Source organism: Onychostoma macrolepis, chromosome 20 (genome assembly GCF_012432095.1).
Source record: "Onychostoma macrolepis isolate SWU-2019 chromosome 20, ASM1243209v1, whole genome shotgun sequence".
In the NCBI taxonomy this organism is placed as follows: Eukaryota; Metazoa; Chordata; class Actinopteri; order Cypriniformes; family Cyprinidae; genus Onychostoma; species Onychostoma macrolepis.
This window is the reverse complement of record NC_081174.1, coordinates 25135973-25156547: the sequence shown is the minus strand read 5'-3', so window position 1 is coordinate 25156547 and position 20575 is coordinate 25135973. Positions and strand designations below refer to the sequence as shown.

Sequence of the window (20575 nt, the reverse complement as noted above, 5' to 3'; positions counted from 1 at the left end):
TATTTATCTATTTATACGCACGAGTACGTGAGAATACAAAGGTACAGGGATCTTGTCTCACACGTATGTATCTCTCTTAGATTCTCTAACATGATTAATAATTAACTTTGGGCTCAATTTTATCCTGTTATCCCAAATATGGCCATGGAACTTTAATCCAACGTCAAGAGGAAGGTGGCAGCCAAAAACATTGTGAAATCCAGTGCACTGAAGTTCAATCTTTACACCTGACACATGCCATTTAATCATTGAGCAACACAGTCAATCAGCCCCACACTGAGACGCAAGTTGTCACAGGTAAAAATATACGTTTTACATAGTTTTACATAGTTTCTATGTGATATTGTGTATTGTTAAGTTTACTTAAGGTTTTTAAACAGGTACCAAAACTGATTATAATCTAATAATGTTAAATTGCACTGATATACAAAACGGATTTCGGTGATTGCTTTATGTTAACCATTCACTCTTTCAAACTGAATGCTAGATTGAAAAAGTCAGTCATTCTCATTGTTAAAACATTGTGTATTTTGAGGGCTGATGTTGAAACATCTACTTGCTAATTAGTTGCATATTCTTTTTTTAGTCATTAAAACACAAATGTAATTACTTTGATGCCTAGAATTGTTTATCGTCAAAGATCCCTTGAGGATTAATATGGACAGCAATCAATGCTGTGTTTTGGTTTTGTCAACTGAAGTGCAACTCATAATTTCTTTCCAAGTAAATGCTTTGATGTTTAATTCAAATTCATATTTTGTTTGCTTAATGTGATTTAAGATTTTAACACCACATATTGAACGCTCTTATCTTCTGAACATCAGATTGTTGTCACAGTCCACAAAAGTACTCTGGTTAAGTTTTCAATTTTTTTTTTTTTAATATATATATATAATTACATAATTGTTCTCTGATAATCTTGACCTTATACCGAAACTCTGTGAGCCGTGTGCAGATTAAAAAATATTTATGACTTTAATGAGTTTATGACATAATTGACTGCAATCAGCAGGCATTGGTCATTGAATAATCACTAAAATTTCACCTATGGAAAATAGCAGTGTTGAGAAAACATTTAAATTAAAAAAAAAAAAAAAAACTTGTTTCTAAGCACAACATTAATCGCAGCTGAAGTGTTATTTCATGCATTATTTTAACATTATCATTTAATAATGATATATATGGGATATATTTAACAAGTTTTTGGTGGGTTTTTTTCTCCTTTTTGGAGTTGCGTAATGAGTAAAATGTCTACTTGAGTTCACTGAAAAATGATAGCACACTGCAAAATATGTATTTCTTTCTTAGTATTTTTGTCTTGTTTTCCATTACAAATATCTAAAAATTCTTAAATCAATATATATATTTACTTTATTTGTTTTAAAATGAATCAAAATTCAAAAATCAAAAAATGAGTTTATGCTCAAAACAAGAAAAGAAATCATTATTTTTGCTTACCCCATTGACGTTTTTTTTTCTTCTTTTAAGCATAAACTCACTTAATTTTATTTTCTAGAATATAAGAATTAATATGTTAAGTAATTTTGGTTTTCTTGTTTAAATTTTAGAAAGTTTAGAAAACAACTGGAAAACAAGACAAACATACTGAATGAGAATTTTTTTTTTTTGCATTTTTTGCACTGCATATGAGGTTTGATGGTGAATAAATAATAAATCCATTTTTAGGTAAAATTGATTTTTAAAAAGATCAAAGCCCAGCCACTCAAAATGCTGTCTTTCTCCCCTAGTTTTCCAGGCAGAGAAGATACTAAAGGCACAAGCATGGGAGAGTGGGGCTTTCTCTCCAAGCTGCTGGACAAAGTGCAGTCTCACTCCACGGTCATTGGGAAGGTGTGGCTCACTGTCCTCTTTGTCTTCAGGATAATGGTTCTCGGAGCCGGGGCTGAAAAGGTGTGGAGCGACGAACAATCAAAAATGATCTGCAACACTAAGCAACCTGGTTGTACGAACGTGTGTTACGATCACACCTTTCCAATCTCCCACATTCGCTTCTGGGTACTTCAGATCATCTTTGTGTCCACGCCAACGCTTCTATACTTCGGCCACGTTCTGCATATCCTCCACAAAGAAAAGAAACTGAGAAAGCAGATTGAAAGCCATGAGGAAAAGCAAGGTCTCAAACATCCCAAATACACCGACGATCATGGCAAAGTTATAATCAAGGGTCAATTGTTAGGTAGTTACCTAGCCAGCCTGTTTGTTAAGATCTTGCTTGAGGCTGCGTTTATCGCAGGCCAGTATTATATTTACGGTTTCATAATGATCCCTAAGATAGAATGCTCCCAATCTCCTTGCCCTCACACGGTTGAGTGTTACATGTCTCGTCCCACAGAGAAAACCATCTTTATCATCTTCATGCTGGTGGTGTCGTGTATCTCTCTGCTTCTGAACATTATTGAGATGTTCTACCTGATATGCCGCAGGTCAAGGAGACATCGTGGCACACAGATGAGCACGTTCTCGCAAGGATTAAACGGATCCAATATGTACATTAAAGGAACTTCAAAGTCTACCTTAACTTAAGGCTGAAAAGATCAAGATGATGTTGAAAGCTTGTCCATAGCTAAATTAATGTAGGATCTGGGTATTCAAATTCACTGTGATCATTTTGTTTTGCACAGTTTTTGTTTTGCTGTGAAATTATTATATGTATTTTGAACAATGTTTGCACCATGTTGATGAACATCTGCATGGCGCCGCAGGGCATTTCAGGTAATTTTATATGGACTTTATTTAACTTTTAACCTTTATTAAGGTAATGTCGTGTCATGTGACTTATCATTTATCTATTCTTATAAACTTTGTGATGCTCTAATTGTTTTACAGTAGAATTGTCATAAAACACTTAGACAATAGTTCATAATGTAACAATGCATGTACATTCTTCGCTCTCTGTTTGGTTAAAGCAAACCATATGTAACTATATAAGAGCAGTGTTAGTATATGGCATTATTTGTTTCATAAAAGCATATAGCTCATGCTAATTTTAGCACTTACACATTGTGCTTTAATCATGAACTGTTTTTATTAGTTAATGTGTTAAAACCTTTGTAAATAATGTTACTATGCTTTTTCTTGTTAAGGTACATTAAAGGGGGTAGACATGTAGGCCTATACCTGGAATTGTTAGTTTCATTAATTTCAGCAAAGAATTAAAGGAGCATCCAAACATATCAATTGCATCATTTACTCACCCTCACTTTGTTCCAAAACTACCCAAACTACGATCATAAGGTATCATCGAAGTACTTCACACATCTCGAGCTGTTGGAATCTAATTTGTTCTAATTGAATATGCGCATATTTTAAGGTTTTAACTCACAAGTATTCAAATATGGCGTCTGGCGTTTCACACCAGATTTGAAATTAGTAAAGCCAACGCTGTTTCTCAGGAGTCTTGTTACTTGACTAATATTTATTTCCCTTAGTGGTCGATGGAAGAAAGAAACCCATATTAATGTTGAGACGACCTTTGTCTTTTTTTTTCTTTGTTTTCTAAGCACAGCAGTTTTTCACGGCTATAAATATTGTATTAATCTGTCTGAATTGTTATTTTATGCATTGAAAATGTATTGGTGTCTGAGTTGCCTGGGTTTTAAAATATTTGTAATCCTCATACGCCCTCCTGTGGTGGAAAGATATACCAGCAATGCAAATCTCCAAGACTTTTCCTGATTAATATAGGACAATTTACCCAACTTGCAATATTTAGAAATGTCTAATATTTGGAAATGTCATTTCTATTGAACCTTATAAACAACACGCTTGGTTGATGTTTTTATGTGTATTTATATTTATATTTGCACACATGAAATGTTCACAGTAAATATGTTCACAATTCAATGGCTGAATTGCTGCACTGTCAGAAAAAAAAAGTACAAAAGCTGTCACAGGGCGGAACAGATTTTGTACTTTTGTACTTTGCACCAATTAGGTACTAAAACGTACCATTTAGGTACTAATGTGAACATTTAACACACTGTTTATGGATAAATATGGTAGAATATGGAATCTAATACCATAATATGGTGTAAAAAAGTATAGCCTACCTTTTGAAAAGGTATCACCCTGCATTTACAGTAGGACTGAAGACATCCAGGGGGCTTTGAAAAGTAATGAAGTCTCCCAGAATGTGGAGATTTGTAAATGTGTGGGTTTATATAATAACTACTACAACCCCTGGTATTATAGTTATAAACTTATGCATCATTTTTAACGTAGATGTAAACACTAGTTAAAATTGGATTAGAGAAAATGCATCAGTTGTTTCCTTAAACCAATAAAATGATGGTTTATTAAACAAGTAAAAAGTGCTGACGTTACAAAGTTAGTAGATACAGGGAAATATGATGTCATTTCAGACAGTTTCATTCAGCAAAATGTCTCAGTGGGGGTTAATTTCTGCATCTCAACCACTGCTGGTGTCCTCCTCTTGTGTTCGCCTCTACGACCCATCAGATAGAATATCTCTCCTAAATTTAAAGCTAGAGACACACACGCCACAGTGAGCATGAAGACAATGAAGATGCTCTTTTCAGTTGGGCGGGATGTAAAACAATGCAAACCAATTGCAGGGCAAGGATCTACCTTACATTCTAGCTGTGTGGGCATCCAAAGGCCGATTAAATAGTACTGGGCTACAATGAACCCTGCTTCAAACAAAATGGTCACAATGAGACTCAACATATAGCAACCAAGCAGGCTCCCTTTGTAATAAATCTTCCCATTGTCATCAGTGTATTTGGGCAGTTTTACCCCACGTTTCTCTGCCTGGTTTTGTAAATGCTGCCTCAGTTTGTTTTCCTTGTGGATGATGTGCAGAACGTAGCCGAGGTAGACCAGATTTGGCGTGGCCACAAAGATGATTTGGAGCACCCAGAACCGCATGTGGGAAATTGGGAAGACGTGGTCGTAGCATGCGTTCAAGCAACCAGGTGTGTTGATGTTGCAGACCATACTTGACTGTTCATCTCCCCAGACTTTATCCAGTCCAGCTCCAAGAACCATTATTCTGAAGATCAGAAGAACCGTCAGCCACACTTTCCCAATATTGGTTGAGTGAGACTGCACTTTGTCTAAAAGCTTGGAGAGGAATCCCCAGTCACCCATGCTGACCTGGAAATGAGAAGACTTTTGAAGAAAACTATAACAAATAACAAAAAATAACAAATAACAATCACTTTACCCATAAATATAGCTGTATAAATATTTATTTTCTTAATATTTATTATATATGTAAATGTTTTAATTACTTATATATAAAATTTTCATCAGTCATTACTCCAGTTTTCAGTGTTACATGATTCTTCAGAAATCATTATAATTGTCCTGCTCAATATTATTATTATTTGTATTTATTATTATTGTTTTACGACTCTATTTAAGGATTTGATGAATAAAAAATGAAAAAGCACAGCTTTTATTTAAAATATAAATCTTCTGTAACGATATATACCTCCATTCAAAAGTGTTGAGACAGTAAAAATGTTCTTTCTTTTTTTGAAAGAAATTTATATTTTAATTCAGCAAGGATGTTACATTGATATATATATATAGAGAGAGAGAGTTTCTCAATTTAATCTGCGAAGATATACTTTTTTGTTGTTGTTGTTGATTTCATACTGTATGTGTTAAAATGTAAAATTGAGGTAAGAGTAAAAGCAAATGAGCAAATGTATGGGTTTCACTAGTAATATACAGTATGACACAAAAAAAATGTCATAATTAAAATATTTGACATAAATCAGCAAAAAGCAAATTGTTGTGTCATAAAAATAATTCCAATACTCAATAAACAAAATAGTTTAAGTAATTCCATATTTAAGGTTAACCTACCTTTTATATGATGACAGGTCCAGTGAAACTTGCTCTTTATTTATGTGCAGGTGAAAAGATGATATCAGGGCTTTCAGTCTGTCGAGATCTGATCTTCAATAAGTTTTGTCATTTTTTATAAGTGATGCTTTCATTTAGTGTCCACCCACAAAAAAAATAAATATAAAAATGACATCACACCACCCTTTACATTGTCTAGCTTTGACTCAAAATGTTGCAATACATGAAACCAAGAAGTCACCTCCCACTGATCATGAGAATATGTGATGAAACACTTTTCATAGACGGTGCTTTTCGAAAACACATAAACTCAATGTTAAAGGGAAAGACAGTTTGCATTTTGCAAATTCGGTTAGTAAAAATATCTTATGTAATCCAAAGCATTCAAGATGCAGTCCAAGCCCATGATCATTACAATATGTTATGCTGGTTTTGCTTAATGCAATTATAGGTTCATACAATTGTACTCTTTCAAAAATATGCAGATGTGATATTTCTGTAGTATTAATTTTAATATAAATGTCTGACTGTGATATAAATGTGACTATAAATTAAAAAGCAACTGTCTACAAGTGTAAAGAAGTAGCATGCACGTCTGAACTTTATCCAGTTATCATGTACAGTTACACCACAGCTATTTCCTACATTCTCCACAAAAACCATAATTATGGGAGAAAATGGGAAAACAGGAGATTTTTCTTGAGGTTCTATGAAGTGGTGTTGTACAGTGCAGATATGGTTGTTCCCACTCAGTGAAAAAACACACAAACACCTCATGAAAATACACTAAGTTTGTGCTAACAATTTCCTTATCCTCACCATCTATAGGTCACCCAGATCATCTTTAATATCATAACTGAAAGAGTGCTTTGTCCTGCTCAAGTGGAGTCTTATGATGCAAAAATAAACTAAAAGAAAATAATCACATCATTTTCCATGGAGTCTCTATGTGTCTCTATGGTCACTGTGAATGGGCTACGAGGATTTTAATTGGTCAAATGAGAGGTGTCCTCATCCATTTTTGACTGCAAATGTCAAAGAACCATGTGTTGGAGAAGTTACTTTGAACTTGTAACTTGTCAGTCTAGCTACCCATGATTTAGTGACAATGTCAAACTTGAATAAATATCCTACATTTACATTAAATAGGCTAAATGTAAATATTAGAATAATGCTTAATTTATTGATAAATCTGATTAATATTAATAAAAAATGACCTGATGCGACTCGAATAGTTAAAACAAAAACAATTCAAGAGAATGAATCAGAGTGCATATACAGTATGAGAGCGTGGGTCAATTGTAGGCCTACTTTCCAGCGAGAGAGAAAGAGGACCGTCTAGGACGAACCGATTCACTGGAATGAATCGAACTTTCCAGCACTGTATACAAAGAGCATTTAATTACTTCAACTTGCTCTGCATTGATGCAGACTGCAGTGTGACATTAACAACAGCAATGTTGCGTTCATTTGTGCTACACTGCTCAATTGACCCTTCGTAAGGAGTTTGATTGACAGTCGATCTGACCAATCATAACACCGAATCTTCCATTTCTGTCTAACAAACAAACCAGACAGGAGAGTAGATAACCGTAGGTGGACTTGAACTTGAAAAATGGTGCATATTGACATCTTTCCGTGGTTAGTTATGGTATCAAACAAAGTGTCAGCTTTCAAATTTTGTAATTGTTTTTTTAAGAAATTCAAACAATAAATACGATTTTGTGGCTCTTTAATGTGTCGTGGCAGATCGTTTTAGCACCTCAGTTCAAGCGGCACGTGAAGTGATCATCTCTTCCTCTATATAGCATGAAATAAACATGAATGAACATAAGAAGGTATCTTGTTTCAACTGCGAAAAGATGTCAACACAACATTTTTCAAGTGCACTGATGTTAATCTACTCTCCGGTGTGGTTTGTTTGTCGGATAAAATTGGCAGATTCGGTGTAATGATCGGTCAGATCACCTGTCAATCAAGTTCCCTGCAAAGGGTAAATTGTGGGGGAAAGTAGCTTATTATTGGAAAAATTTGCTTGAATGCACTTGAGCTATTGTAAAACTCTTCCCAATCCAAGATGTCCAAGAAAACATTCTGACACAGCCAGTTCATATAGTAATCAGACCTGCTGGTTTCAGAGAATTTCCCCCAAATTAATGTTAATATTTACTTTTAGTCTATCTGATTGAAAGGATTAGCTCTTAGATTTTTATTATTTAGTTTTCAGTTAATATTATGATGAAACATCACTATATGGGGGCGATTGAAACTGGTAGGCTAAGTGGTAAGCGCATGTTCCCTAAAATGTTGAGTTAGGCATAATTTGCTGATCTTGATCTTCTGTCCTTTCTTGACTTCTCTCTGTTTTCATTTTCAACATGAATGGCAATAAGTGAGTCCATGATGGTCCATTCATCAATACCAGGGCTACATTTGGGCTTTATTTAATCTGTCACTGCAAGATGATCTTACTGTCAGGGCCTGAGACAATATTTCTTTTGATCCCCATGAGGTTTAGGTAAAATCTATGTTGCAGTTTTTCAGATCCTGACTGTAAAATTTATGTTTGTTCGTTATTTATGTCCCTTAGTTGTCCCCTGGATCTCACATCAGTGTTTTATAAGATTACTCAGAGACTCAAGACAGGCTAAAAGTTCATTGTGAGGATGACCGTCTGTAAATTTCTCTCCCACAATTAAACAAGAATTCTTGAGAAATAAAACTCCTTTTTACTGAAAGATTACACAAGGATTTACTTGAAACAGTTGTTACTTTAAAGAGGTTGTCAGGGTCAAGTGGTTTATGCAGAAAATTGTAAATATAGGTTTTCCTCCATATTTCATAAATGCTGGGATTCATAAAGACTTGTTTCAAATTAGGGAAAGTAATATGACTGGTGTTTTTTTTTTAAATTATTATTAAAAAAAGCATTTTAAATGTTGGGTTGATTTATTATTATTATTATTTTTAATTAAAACTAACAGATTTAAACATTTCCTTATAAAAGATGTAATTTAAATCTATAATGATCAAAACTGATGAATAACAGTTCAATTTTGTGTGTGTGAGTTAAATATATATATATTTCAGAAATTATGACTCTTACTCAGTAGTAACACCAGTTCCACCACAATTACCTATTTTGGCACTATTTTTTTCAAAAGTCAAGTCACCTTATTTTTTGTTTACTTATTTACAATAAAAAAAATCAATGTACATATTTATCAAGGAGACAAGGTAAGTGTAATTTCTTTTGCATAATTATCAATCAAGCATGTCAATTTGTGCAAAAAGTGTGAACATATTGTTCATTTGTATTAATTTAGCAGAAACTTTTCTTCTTTTTTTTCAGTAAAGTCCCTCTGAAAATATAAGTGGTTAAGTGTCTTCTCAAGGCCACAGTGTTTCCTCATGGGGCTCAAACCCAGTAACCTTACCAGGCCTGATCTTTAGTCACTAAACCACATCACCATCACATATAGACACTGCTTCCACTTAGTGACACTGAATTTGCTGAATTTCATCAGTGTGTGAAAGTGTGCTGTAACATGGCTCATGGAGTGACTAATTGCCAGTGCTTTGAAAAAGAACAGAAATAGAGAAGTGAAAATGTCTGGTTTTAACTGGTTTTCTTATCATACAGATGGGTGGAGCATTCGGTGTCCTTCAGATATAGGTAAATCACATTTCACGGAGAGAAGATGATTGATCGAAACAAACGAAACTTGTCCGAGAGTCTGTAACCTCACTGAAACTGGCAGATATTTCACATTTTAACAATACAAAAGTTTTGTTTTAGAATTGACTTTAAATTTCAGGAAGCTGAATAAGGAAATATGTTTATTTAAATACATGTTTACGAATAACTATAAATATAAAATAATATATAGGATCATTAGTAGTAGTTGTAGCATTACGGGAAATTACTATTCGGATCCATTTGTTCAGGTAAGAATATTTTGGGATTTGTTGGAACTTGTTGTTTTTTTTCTTAATTTTATTTTATTTTATTTTTTTTATTTTTTTAACAGCTGTCCCAATCTTATCTTTAAATTCTTTAAATATATGTAGATATACATTTAGAAGAATGTAGATATAAATTCTTTTATATCTTTAAATCTTACAGAAAACATTTTAGAAACATCACTCAAAAGTCTTCAAATATTAAACATATTTCAAATATTTTACAGTTAAAACTATTTTAATATATTAGAATGAGTTTTTATTTATTTATTTAGTTTTATATTTATTAAATCTTACAGAAAACATTTTAGAAACATCATTAAAAAGTAACTTTGCTTCAAAGATTTCAGGTTTATTCAGTCAATAATCCAAAGCACCCCAAAACTTGTCTTTGATTTTGTTCTAAACCGTGATTATGATTTTATATTTTTATAGGGTGGCAACAAATATTCTGAGATTACAAGACAGGATTTTTTTCTCCACAATATTATTTGGTGAGTATAAAATCTGTTTAACAGATAAGATGTCGAGCAAGCTCTTTCAATAAACTAGAAATATATTTGGGAAGTGAAAACAATAGCAAAATGGACCCTGTGTGCAGTAGTCTATGAACAAATCTGTCGCTGTAACTGCTATTGTAGATTTGATCAGGTCTGTATTGTTGTTTTGCGCTCTAATGTTCATGGTGGCCTTAAGGTGACAATTTCCATATTCCATATTTGCCTTTTTGATTATAACATGAACCTGGTTTGCTCATAACATGGCATTAAGAAAGTGGGGAAAAAAACCTCCCCCAACTTGTTTTGATCACCATGGTTACATATAGAAACCAATTGTGGACAATTCAGTGTAAATCTACTGTTTATCCTCCAGGGAAGCCCTGAGCAACTGAGCAACCAGTCATGGGAGACTGGGGATTCCTCTCAGCTTTACTGGACAAAGTACAGTCCCACTCCACTGTCATCGGCAAGCTATGGATGAGCGTCCTCTTCATCTTCAGGATCCTGGTGTTGGGAGCAGGAGCGGAGAATGTGTGGGGTGACGAGCGATCCAACTTAGTGTGCAACACCAACACGCCTGGTTGCGAGAACGTGTGCTATGACTGGAAGTTCCCCATCTCTCATATTCGCTTCTGGGTCATGCAGATCATCTTCATTTCCACTCCAACTCTGGTGTATCTGGGCCATGTGGTGCATGTCATCCACCAAGAGAACAAACTGAGAGAGGAGCAGAAAAGAAACCCGATGTCAAAGTCTCCAAAATATACAAACGAAAACGGGAAGGTTGAAATCAAAGGAAGCATGCTGGGTAGTTACTTGACCCAGCTGTTTATTAAAATCATTTTTGAGGTGGCTTTCATCGTTGGACAGTATTATCTGTTTGGATTTATCATGGAGAGTAAGTTCCACTGTAATCAGTCGCCCTGTACGGTGGTGACAGAGTGTTTCGTGTCTAGACCCACAGAGAAAACCATCTTCATTATCTTCATGTTGGTGGTGGCATGTGTGTCTCTGGCCTTAAATGTTCTAGAAATCTTCTATTTGTTTTGTAAGAGGATAAGTAATAGAAATAAGAAATATAGGGATGTAAGGTATGCTGGCGATTCCCGTTATTCTTCACCTTTTTCAGTAGAACTTGATTCTGCTCATGGAATGAGACACAATGCGTTAAACATGGCCTTTCAGAACAAGTGGGATCAAAGCAAAGGCAACCTTGAAGGAGCCATACCTGAGCCATAGAGCAATAAGTCATTGTGGTAACATGAAATGCACATAACTAATATAATCAACTTTATATAATCAACACACTGTCTATGGAAAAAATTAAATAAATGTTGATTGTAACTTTTGCTAAATGAACACTAGATGTCGCTGTAATCTTCTTGAGTTGCACTCACTAACCCATTAACTTATGTTACTTCAAGGCCAGTGATTTTTTTTTAAATTTATTTAAAAAAATGTTTTGCCTGAGTTACTGTAGTTTTTATATCCTTTTAATGTCTCTGTAATGTCTTTTTATCCTTATTTTCGCAAAGCATGCAACACGAAATATGTTTAACCAACTTTTTCTTTTTGTGCACTGAGAATAAACATTGTAAGATAAATAACTTAAGTATAGATGAAGATGTATCAGTTGTATTCTTTTATAGAAGGGACATCAGGGATAAAGGATGAAGACATCTGCATACACACACGCACATTATTTTATAATAGGATTTAACACTATAAGTTTATTTATAATATATTATACATGAAATATTTATAACCTAATATTTCAATAGGCCTACTAAAATGACTTTTAATATTTAGAGAATATGTAGAATTAAAACGGCAGTAAACAAGGATAATATCATTTTTATATTTATATTCTTTACCTCAAGATAACAAACGTTCCTTTTTCAGGAATATAATCATAAAACCTTCCTGACATCTACTGCTTTACAGATTACTGACGTACAATCACGTTAGAAATGCCATTGTGTCATATTATATTTATTGTATTATGATTGTTAATAAGACAAGCTTTGGAGAGAAACATTTGTTCGTCTCGAGTTGAAGAAGCTCACCAAGAGAAAGAGTGCGTGAGGAGGACCCAAAAACTTTCTCGTGACGTAGCCAGTCATGTGACTTTGCCAAACTTTGTGCGTCTCCTTTCCACTTTCTTCCCTCCGAGTCTCTTATAAGCAGGGAAAGTTTGACAAGTGTGCCTCAGTTTCTCCATAGTCGCTTACTTGGATTTGGTGACTGATCTTCGGAGTGACGGAGTAAGTCCCTACAGGGCTCTCCTCTCTTTACTTCTCTCCAGGTAAGTTTTTACAGAAAGTCTTACAACTTTTCAAAACTTTTTATTTATTTATTTTTTTCATAGCGGCACTAATATTCAGAACTGAGCAGCACAATGGAAAGTTCCTTTTAAAGAATTGTAAAGTTTTAAATGCCTTTTGTCATATTACATTTTAACTCAAACAACATTTGAGTGAGTTTAGAAGTTAATGAAATTATAGAAATCTTTATGACATGATGCATATAGCCTAATACATTACAGTCATATGGTTCAATATATCATATTTTCGCGTTTTATTCACGTCTGCTGTGCAGGACACGTTCGGAGAAAAAGAGGTCATTTAATAGGCATGCCAGTAATTACGACAAAAATTAAATAACGGGCACTTCAAAAAAAAAACTTTGTGTCTGGAAAAAAAGTTCTGAAGAAAAACTTAAACAGGAATCAAAAACATGAATTGAATAGGAACTAATTATAACAACAATTTTACTCTTAGAATAAGATGAAAAACAACTTTGGGTCTTTTCTTCCTTTGTTTTTAGAACTCTAATACGACTTTCTGGTGAAAAAACGATCTGTTTCGCCTGCGTCGTGAATAGCGCCGAGTAGGGGGCGCTGTTCAGTCCCTCAATACAGAGTTAAGCGGCTTGACTGTGGCAGGACTTTAACCTGTAATTCCCAAACTTTCCTACATTATTTTGTGCAATCAATGTAATGGCAAATTAGATTTTTATATGTTTAAATAAATGCAACAAACAGTTATTATTCTATGTAGCCTACTTTACTATATAACTATCTAAAATTCAGTAGAATGTGACATTGAGCTATTACAGACAAATCAAATTTCTGCCCATTTGTTATATATATATATATATATATATATATATATATATATATATATATATATATACACATACAATGTTTAGTAAATTTTTTGCTCACTTGATGTATTTATGGACTTTTAACACTGTCATAATATACATTCCACATACCCCGTTTAAACTTTTTATTAGTGCCACGAGACCCACAAATTGTCCAGGATATTGAAGGGATGCTCTGCTTCATGCCTGCACCACATGAATCGGGCAGTTCTTTAGAACTTTTTAAACAGTTCCTTATGATATTTGATTTTCCATGCTGTGCAGAGGATTTAATCAAAACTTGCAGCCCAATTCTATTCAGATTTCAAGTAAATGTTATTGTTCATTATTTTAAACATCTCTGATGTGACTGGAGGGACTGACTAAATAAACAAGGATCTTTAAATTCTCCAATGTCTTAGCTGCTTAGTCATGTTTTCTTCATGTTATAGGGGCATTTAAGATGTTTTAATCAGCAGATAATGAGTCACTTTCTGTCATGTTAGCATTTGCTTGAGAAATTTTATTTCTTAAAGCAAAAGACAGCAAGTCCAGTTATCTTTACAACCCCAAACCAAACCCCTACGTGTGTGAGCCATATGTTTGTTATCTGAGACCAGGTGTAGTTTATATTATGATAATCTTGAGGTCACTTTTCATGATTATTTTCATAATAACATTCTCAGCAGGTGCTGAAACTAATACTTTCATCATGTGCTTTATGTACAGAAAAATACACTACATGTGGCCACTACAATTCAAATGTATGAACTGCTTTGCATTACACAACTATATGCGTGTGTGCTTGTGTGTGTGCGTGTGCGTGTGTGCATGTGTCTGTGTATATGTGTGTATGTTAATTTGACATCTACTAAAAGTGATGGACTGTTTGATTAAAAATGATAGGGAAAAAAATTTCAAAGTGAATTATTATCCATTCAGACTTGTCACTTTGATATTTTGCATCTAATGCAATGACATTCAGACATATTCAAGTGTCACTTAAGTGTCCAAAAGTGTCTAAATACATTTTATTACATCTCAGCTTTCTATTTTCAGCTAGAACTCCCTCAAGATGGGTGACTGGAGTGCGTTGGGAAGACTTCTTGACAAGGTGCAGGCCTACTCCACGGCCGGAGGGAAAATCTGGCTCTCCGTGCTCTTCATCTTCCGGATCCTAGTTCTGGGAACGGCAGTGGAGTCGGCCTGGGGTGACGAGCAGTCAGCTTTCAAGTGCAATACCCAGCAGCCTGGTTGTGAGAACGTCTGCTATGACAAATCGTTCCCCATCTCGCACGTGCGCTTATGGGTGCTTCAGATCATCTTCGTGTCCACGCCTACGCTCCTGTACCTTGCGCACGTTTTCTACCTGATGCGCAAGGAGGAGAAGCTCAACCGCAGGGAGGGGGAGCTGAAGGCCGTGCAGAACGACGGTGGTGATGTCGAGCTCCATCTCAAGAAGATCGAGCTCAAGAAGTTCAAGCACGGCCTGGAGGAGCACGGCAAGGTGAAGATGAAGGGTGCCCTGCTGCGCACCTACATCGTCAGCATCATTTTCAAGTCCTTCTTTGAGGTGGGCTTCCTGTTGCTCCAGTGGTACACCTACGGCTTCAGCCTGGCAGCCGTGTACACGTGTGAGCGTTCACCTTGCCCCCACAGGGTGGACTGTTTCCTCTCCCGCCCCACGGAGAAGACCATCTTTATTGTCTTCATGCTGGTGGTTTCGCTCGTGTCGCTTTTGCTCAACATCATCGAGCTCTTCACGTGCTCTTCAAACGGATCAAGGATCGCGTGAAAGGCCGCCAAAACCAGTTCACCACCGGCACCCTGAGCCCCACGCCGAAGGAACTGTCCACGACCAAATACGCCTACTACAATGGCTGCTCCTCGCCGACCGCGCCACTCTCGCCCCCGGGCTACAAGCTAGCCACCGGCGAGCGGACCAACTCTTGTCGCAATTACAACAAGCAGGCCAACGAGCAGAACTGGGCCAACTACAGCACAGAACAGAACCGTCTGGGCCAGAACGGCAGCACCATCTCCAATTCGCACGCTCAGGCCTTCGACTACCCTGACGACACTCACGAGCACAAGAAACTGGCACCGGGCCACGAGCTGCAGCCGCTGGCGTTGATAGACGCTCGGCCGTGCAGCCGCGCAAGCAGCCGATTAAGCAGTCGAGCGAGGCCTGACGACCTGGACGTCTAGCTGTGCGACTTGGTGCCAAGTCACGACACTAGAGGACTGATCCAGGCAATGAGATGCACTCATTTCCTGTACTGAGGGGGCGGGGCTTCATCCGCACAAGTTCCTCACTCTAGACTCTAGTCGATACAGAGACATAAAATTACTCACACTGCTGGAGGTACTATTCATTAATAATGATGTTGAAACTAGCAGAGCTAACATGTCCTAACAACCGAACAGCCAGGGGGGACTCGAAGGGGCACAAACGGGTCCAAACCTGGCGCGTCTCTCAATTCTGCCCACCAGAATATGCCTTGGTGATGTGATTGATTTTGTTGTGCTTGTTAGTATTGGGTTTATTAAAATGCCACACAACGATTCCATTTTAACAAGTTGCACTCCTACAGTAGGTGTAGATTTGTATTTTAACCCCTACAGTCAATCCCGGTTATTACGTCACATGACCTCAAATCCACATTGTCCAACAGGGTGTTCGCAGTCATGAATTAATATTTATTTATTCATAACCATTAACAGGATATCCACCACTTGATTAAAAATGATAGGGAAAAAATTTCAAAGTGAATTATTATCCATTCAGACTTGTCACTTTGATATTTTGCATCTAATGCAATGACATTCAGACATATTCAAGTGTCACTTAAGTGTCCAAAAGTGTCTAAATACATTTTATTACATCTCAGCTTTCTATTTTCAGCTAGAACTCCCTCAAGATGGGTGACTGGAGTGCGTTGGGAAGACTTCTTGACAAGGTGCAGGCCTACTCCACGGCCGGAGGGAAAATCTGGCTCTCCGTGCTCTTCATCTTCCGGATCCTAGTTCTGGGAACGGCAGTGGAGTCGGCCTGGGGTGACGAGCAGTCAGCTTTCAAGTGCAATACCCAGCAGCCTGGTTGTGAGAACGTCTGCTATGACAAATCGTTCCCCATCTCGCACGTGCGCTTATGGGTGCTTCAGATCATCTTCGTGTCCACGCCTACGCTCCTGTACCTTGCGCACGTTTTCTACCTGATGCGCAAGGAGGAGAAGCTCAACCGCAGGGAGGGGGAGCTGAAGGCCGTGCAGAACGACGGTGGTGATGTCGAGCTCCATCTCAAGAAGATCGAGCTCAAGAAGTTCAAGCACGGCCTGGAGGAGCACGGCAAGGTGAAGATGAAGGGTGCCCTGCTGCGCACCTACATCGTCAGCATCATTTTCAAGTCCTTCTTTGAGGTGGGCTTCCTGTTGCTCCAGTGGTACACCTACGGCTTCAGCCTGGCAGCCGTGTACACGTGTGAGCGTTCACCTTGCCCCCACAGGGTGGACTGTTTCCTCTCCCGCCCCACGGAGAAGACCATCTTTATTGTCTTCATGCTGGTGGTTTCGCTCGTGTCGCTTTTGCTCAACATCATCGAGCTCTTCTACGTGCTCTTCAAACGGATCAAGGATCGCGTGAAAGGCCGCCAAAACCAGTTCACCACCGGCACCCTGAGCCCCACGCCGAAGGAACTGTCCACGACCAAATACGCCTACTACAATGGCTGCTCCTCGCCGACCGCGCCACTCTCGCCCCCGGGCTACAAGCTAGCCACCGGCGAGCGGACCAACTCTTGTCGCAATTACAACAAGCAGGCCAACGAGCAGAACTGGGCCAACTACAGCACAGAACAGAACCGTCTGGGCCAGAACGGCAGCACCATCTCCAATTCGCACGCTCAGGCCTTCGACTACCCTGACGACACTCACGAGCACAAGAAACTGGCACCGGGCCACGAGCTGCAGCCGCTGGCGTTGATAGACGCTCGGCCGTGCAGCCGCGCAAGCAGCCGATTAAGCAGTCGGCGAGGCCTGACGACCTGGACGTCTAGCTGTGCGACTTGGTGCCAAGTCACGACACTAGAGGACTGATCCAGGCAATGAGATGCACTCATTTCCTGTACTGAGGGGGCGGGGCTTCATCCGCACAAGTTCCTCACTCTAGACTCTAGTCGATACAGAGACATAAAATTACTCACACTGCTGGAGGTACTATTCATTAATAATGATGTTGAAACTAGCAGAGCTAACATGTCCTAACAACCGAACAGCCAGGGGGGACTCGAAGGGGCACAAACGGGTCCAAACCTGGCGCGTCTCTCAATTCTGCCCACCAGAATATGCCTTGGTGATGTGATTGATTTTGTTGTGCTTGTTAGTATTGGGTTTATTAAAATGCCACACAACGATTCCATTTTAACAAGTTGCACTCCTACAGTAGGTGTAGATTTGTATTTTAACCCCCCTACAGTCAATCCCGGTTATTACGTCACATGACCTCAAATCCACATTGTCCAACAGGGTGTTCGCAGTCATGAATTAATATTTATTTATTCATAACCATTAACAGGATATCCACCACTAGATGAAGATTGACTACTACTCAAGGTCATGTCTACATAATTAATACCATCCTAGTGCATATTTATTGACAATAATCCAAATTTCAGCAATACATTCATCAGCAAATACAGTTTTTTTTTTTTTTTTATTAATCACAGTGGACTGTCATTTTCCTGATAAACTTTGAATTTATGTGGTGTTGGTTTTTGTTATTTGATGATATTTGTTGCTTTTTGGGTGGTGGTATGAAACAGAAATTTCTATTTGTGGACTGAGCTGCTGTACCAACTGTTACACGGCTTGATTTTCTTTTCTGCATTTAGATTTTTACTGAAATTGTCTTTAATAGTGTGCGAGAGAGAGGCTTTGTTTTTGTTCTCTTTTTTTAAAAATTTCATTTTATTTTCCTTTTTGTTTCTTTTGGAGGGCAGACGGAATGAACTACAGTAGTTTTGAATTAGAATGAGTAGAACTAATGTCTTACCTTTGGAATGAATGACCTTTTTAACTCAATGTAATCATTGCTGCTTGAGAGATAGTGTTTTAGTACTGTAAATCAAGCTAACTATGTCACAAATGTGAGTTGTTTTTAGAAGACTGCTTTTTAGAGCTGGACTAATATTTAGTCAGTTATATTAAGAGATATATGCCAGCGTAGCTCCACAACTACCAAACACTAGTAGATGAAATTTCATTATGGACATTCTTTGTTTTGATTTTTCAAATTGTGCATCATAGTATATTGGTACTCATTTGCAGAGGCTCATGGATTTTTCAGCTACAATGGTGTTTGCACTGAGATTTTGGCTAGGGTGTTATTTGATGCAAAAATGACGAAAAGTTCTCTGTTATGCACGTAACTAATTTATTTTACAACACACTACGAGGCGTAAAATCACTACACTTAAACAGTGCTCTCACAGAATCCTTGGGTTTGGGATGTTGAGTGGCTAAGGCAAGATTTTGCATCTGGTAAATAGTGCAAATTGGGTTTTAAATCAGAACAAAACTGATGTAATGTCATTCCATGGGAATCCGCTGTTGTACGTTGCGCATGACAGTGGAAAAATCGAGCAATCAAACAAAAACGGACATTAATCAAATCTGTGAAAAAGCAATTTAACCAATAAAGATTTTTTCTTTGTCATTTTGTATTGGTGTGTCTCAGTCAAACTCTTTTATTCGACTGCACTAATGCTCCAACTGTGTTTCCAACATACACTTAGTCATTTCAGTATTTTTGTTTACACCCAACGAGAGGCTCACGATCAAAAAAGAAAAAGACAATGCACTGCAATTTGTCTGGTGCCAGTATCTAAAGGAGTCTGTTGCAGGCTTTTTATCCAAGAGAATTAGCCCTACACAAACCACCGTGTTTAAACAGCCAATAGAGACAAACGCAGTGTAACGGCCAAGATCCGTCTACGCCAAGACCGACTTGCAAACCAAAAGACTGATAAGTTTTTACATGTATGTTTTAAAATGCCCCAGAAACTTTCAAAATTTCATCATATAAAAAGATTCAGTGCCTTTTCTCTTATCCAAGTTTCCTATTTAACCTTTCCACAAAGCTAAATAAAACCATATGCCTGGGCCGAGTCTGTGGACCACATGTGGCTAGAGCAGAAGAACGTAAAAAAAAGCAGGAGACTTTGATCTAGTGCTAATTAATGCAGATCTTTTTAAACCAGATTTATCACACAATGCTATTGCACATACCAGAGGCCGAACTGATAAATTCTGCAGTTTTTCATCAAGACAAGATAAAAGAAAAGTATCAGCTGGTGCAAAAAAAAAGGTCTTCAAGCCCAGTGTCTTATAAACACACATACTACCATTAAAAAATTAAAAACACTATAAAATAGCAATATTGTGAAATATTATTACAATTTTAAATAACAGTTTTCTATTTTAATATATTTTAAAATGTAATTTATTACTGTGATGGCAAATTGAATTTCCAGCATCAATACTCCAGTCTTCAGTGTTACATGATCCTTCAGAAATCATTCTAATATGCCGATTTGCTGCTAAAGAAAAAATTCTTATTATTATCCATGTTGAAAACAGCTGCGCTGCTTAATACTTTTTTGGAAACCATAATTTAAAAAAAAACATCTTTATTGAATAGAAAGTTCAAACAGCATTTATTTAAAATAGAAAACTTTTGTAATGTTATAAATGCCTTTACTTTTACTTTTGATCAATGTAATACATCTTTGCTGAATAAAAGTATTAATTCAAATGAATAAATAAATTCTTACTGAGCCCAATTTTTTTTTAATGGTAGCTTATGTGAATGTATATACATATATATACACACACGCACACATACATACATACACATACATACATACATATATATATATATATATATATATATATATCTTTCTTTTTCTCCATTTACACACTTTATGCTGAGTCACCATTAGTACCACAAAATATTTCAACAATAAAACAGAATGGACGTCAGAGAAACCACTCAAGGGATGGGTAAACATGTCTGAGGTACAGTTTTTGTTTTTTTACAGAGGAAGATGGGGACGT

General features: G+C 37.0%; 5 protein-coding genes across 5 annotated transcripts; 4 read left to right on the top strand and 1 right to left on the bottom strand.

Annotated features, from left to right (window-relative positions):
* The first annotated feature begins 176 nt into the window (after nt 1-176).
* Nucleotides 177-3798, top strand: gja12.1 (gap junction protein, alpha 12.1). The gene is made up of 2 exons (XM_058756001.1): nt 177-297; nt 1749-3798. The coding sequence occupies exon 2, from the start codon at nt 1783-1785 to the stop codon at nt 2542-2544; it is 762 nt and encodes a 253-aa protein (XP_058611984.1). The 5' UTR covers nt 177-297; nt 1749-1782; the 3' UTR covers nt 2545-3798.
* Nucleotides 3799-4392: 594 nt separating this feature from the next.
* Nucleotides 4393-5130, bottom strand: gja12.2 (gap junction protein alpha 12.2). Its single transcript, XM_058756002.1, has one exon. It carries the CDS (start codon nt 5128-5130, stop codon nt 4393-4395), a length of 738 nt encoding a protein of 245 aa, XP_058611985.1.
* A 4412-nt stretch (nt 5131-9542) lies between these two features.
* On the top strand, nt 9543-11942 carry gja13.2 (gap junction protein alpha 13.2). The gene is made up of 3 exons (XM_058755908.1): nt 9543-9804; nt 10255-10313; nt 10693-11942. The coding sequence occupies exon 3, from the start codon at nt 10722-10724 to the stop codon at nt 11556-11558; it is 837 nt and encodes a 278-aa protein (XP_058611891.1). The 5' UTR covers nt 9543-9804; nt 10255-10313; nt 10693-10721; the 3' UTR covers nt 11559-11942.
* A 528-nt stretch (nt 11943-12470) lies between these two features.
* gja1b (gap junction protein alpha 1b) lies at nt 12471-16101 on the top strand. Its single transcript, XM_058755617.1, is given in 3 exon segments — nt 12471-12624; nt 14523-15223; nt 15226-16101. Coding segments are annotated over 2 exon segments (1131 nt in total). The 5' UTR covers nt 12471-12624; nt 14523-14538; the 3' UTR covers nt 15672-16101.
* A 214-nt stretch (nt 16102-16315) lies between these two features.
* On the top strand, nt 16316-19180 carry LOC131526912 (gap junction alpha-1 protein-like). The gene is given in 2 exon segments (XM_058755619.1): nt 16316-17485; nt 17488-19180. Coding segments are annotated over 2 exon segments (1131 nt in total). The 5' UTR covers nt 16316-16384; the 3' UTR covers nt 17518-19180.
* Nucleotides 19181-20575: the final 1395 nt, after the last annotated feature.

Bases quoted from the DNA above. Each gene is read 5' to 3' on its own strand.
- gja13.2 (XM_058755908.1), top strand. From the start codon at position 10,722: ATGGGAGACTGGGGATTCCTCTCAGCTTTACTGGACAAAGTACAGTCC.
- gja12.2 (XM_058756002.1), bottom strand. From the start codon at position 5,130: ATGGGTGACTGGGGATTCCTCTCCAAGCTTTTAGACAAAGTGCAGTCT.
- gja12.1 (XM_058756001.1), top strand. From the start codon at position 1,783: ATGGGAGAGTGGGGCTTTCTCTCCAAGCTGCTGGACAAAGTGCAGTCT.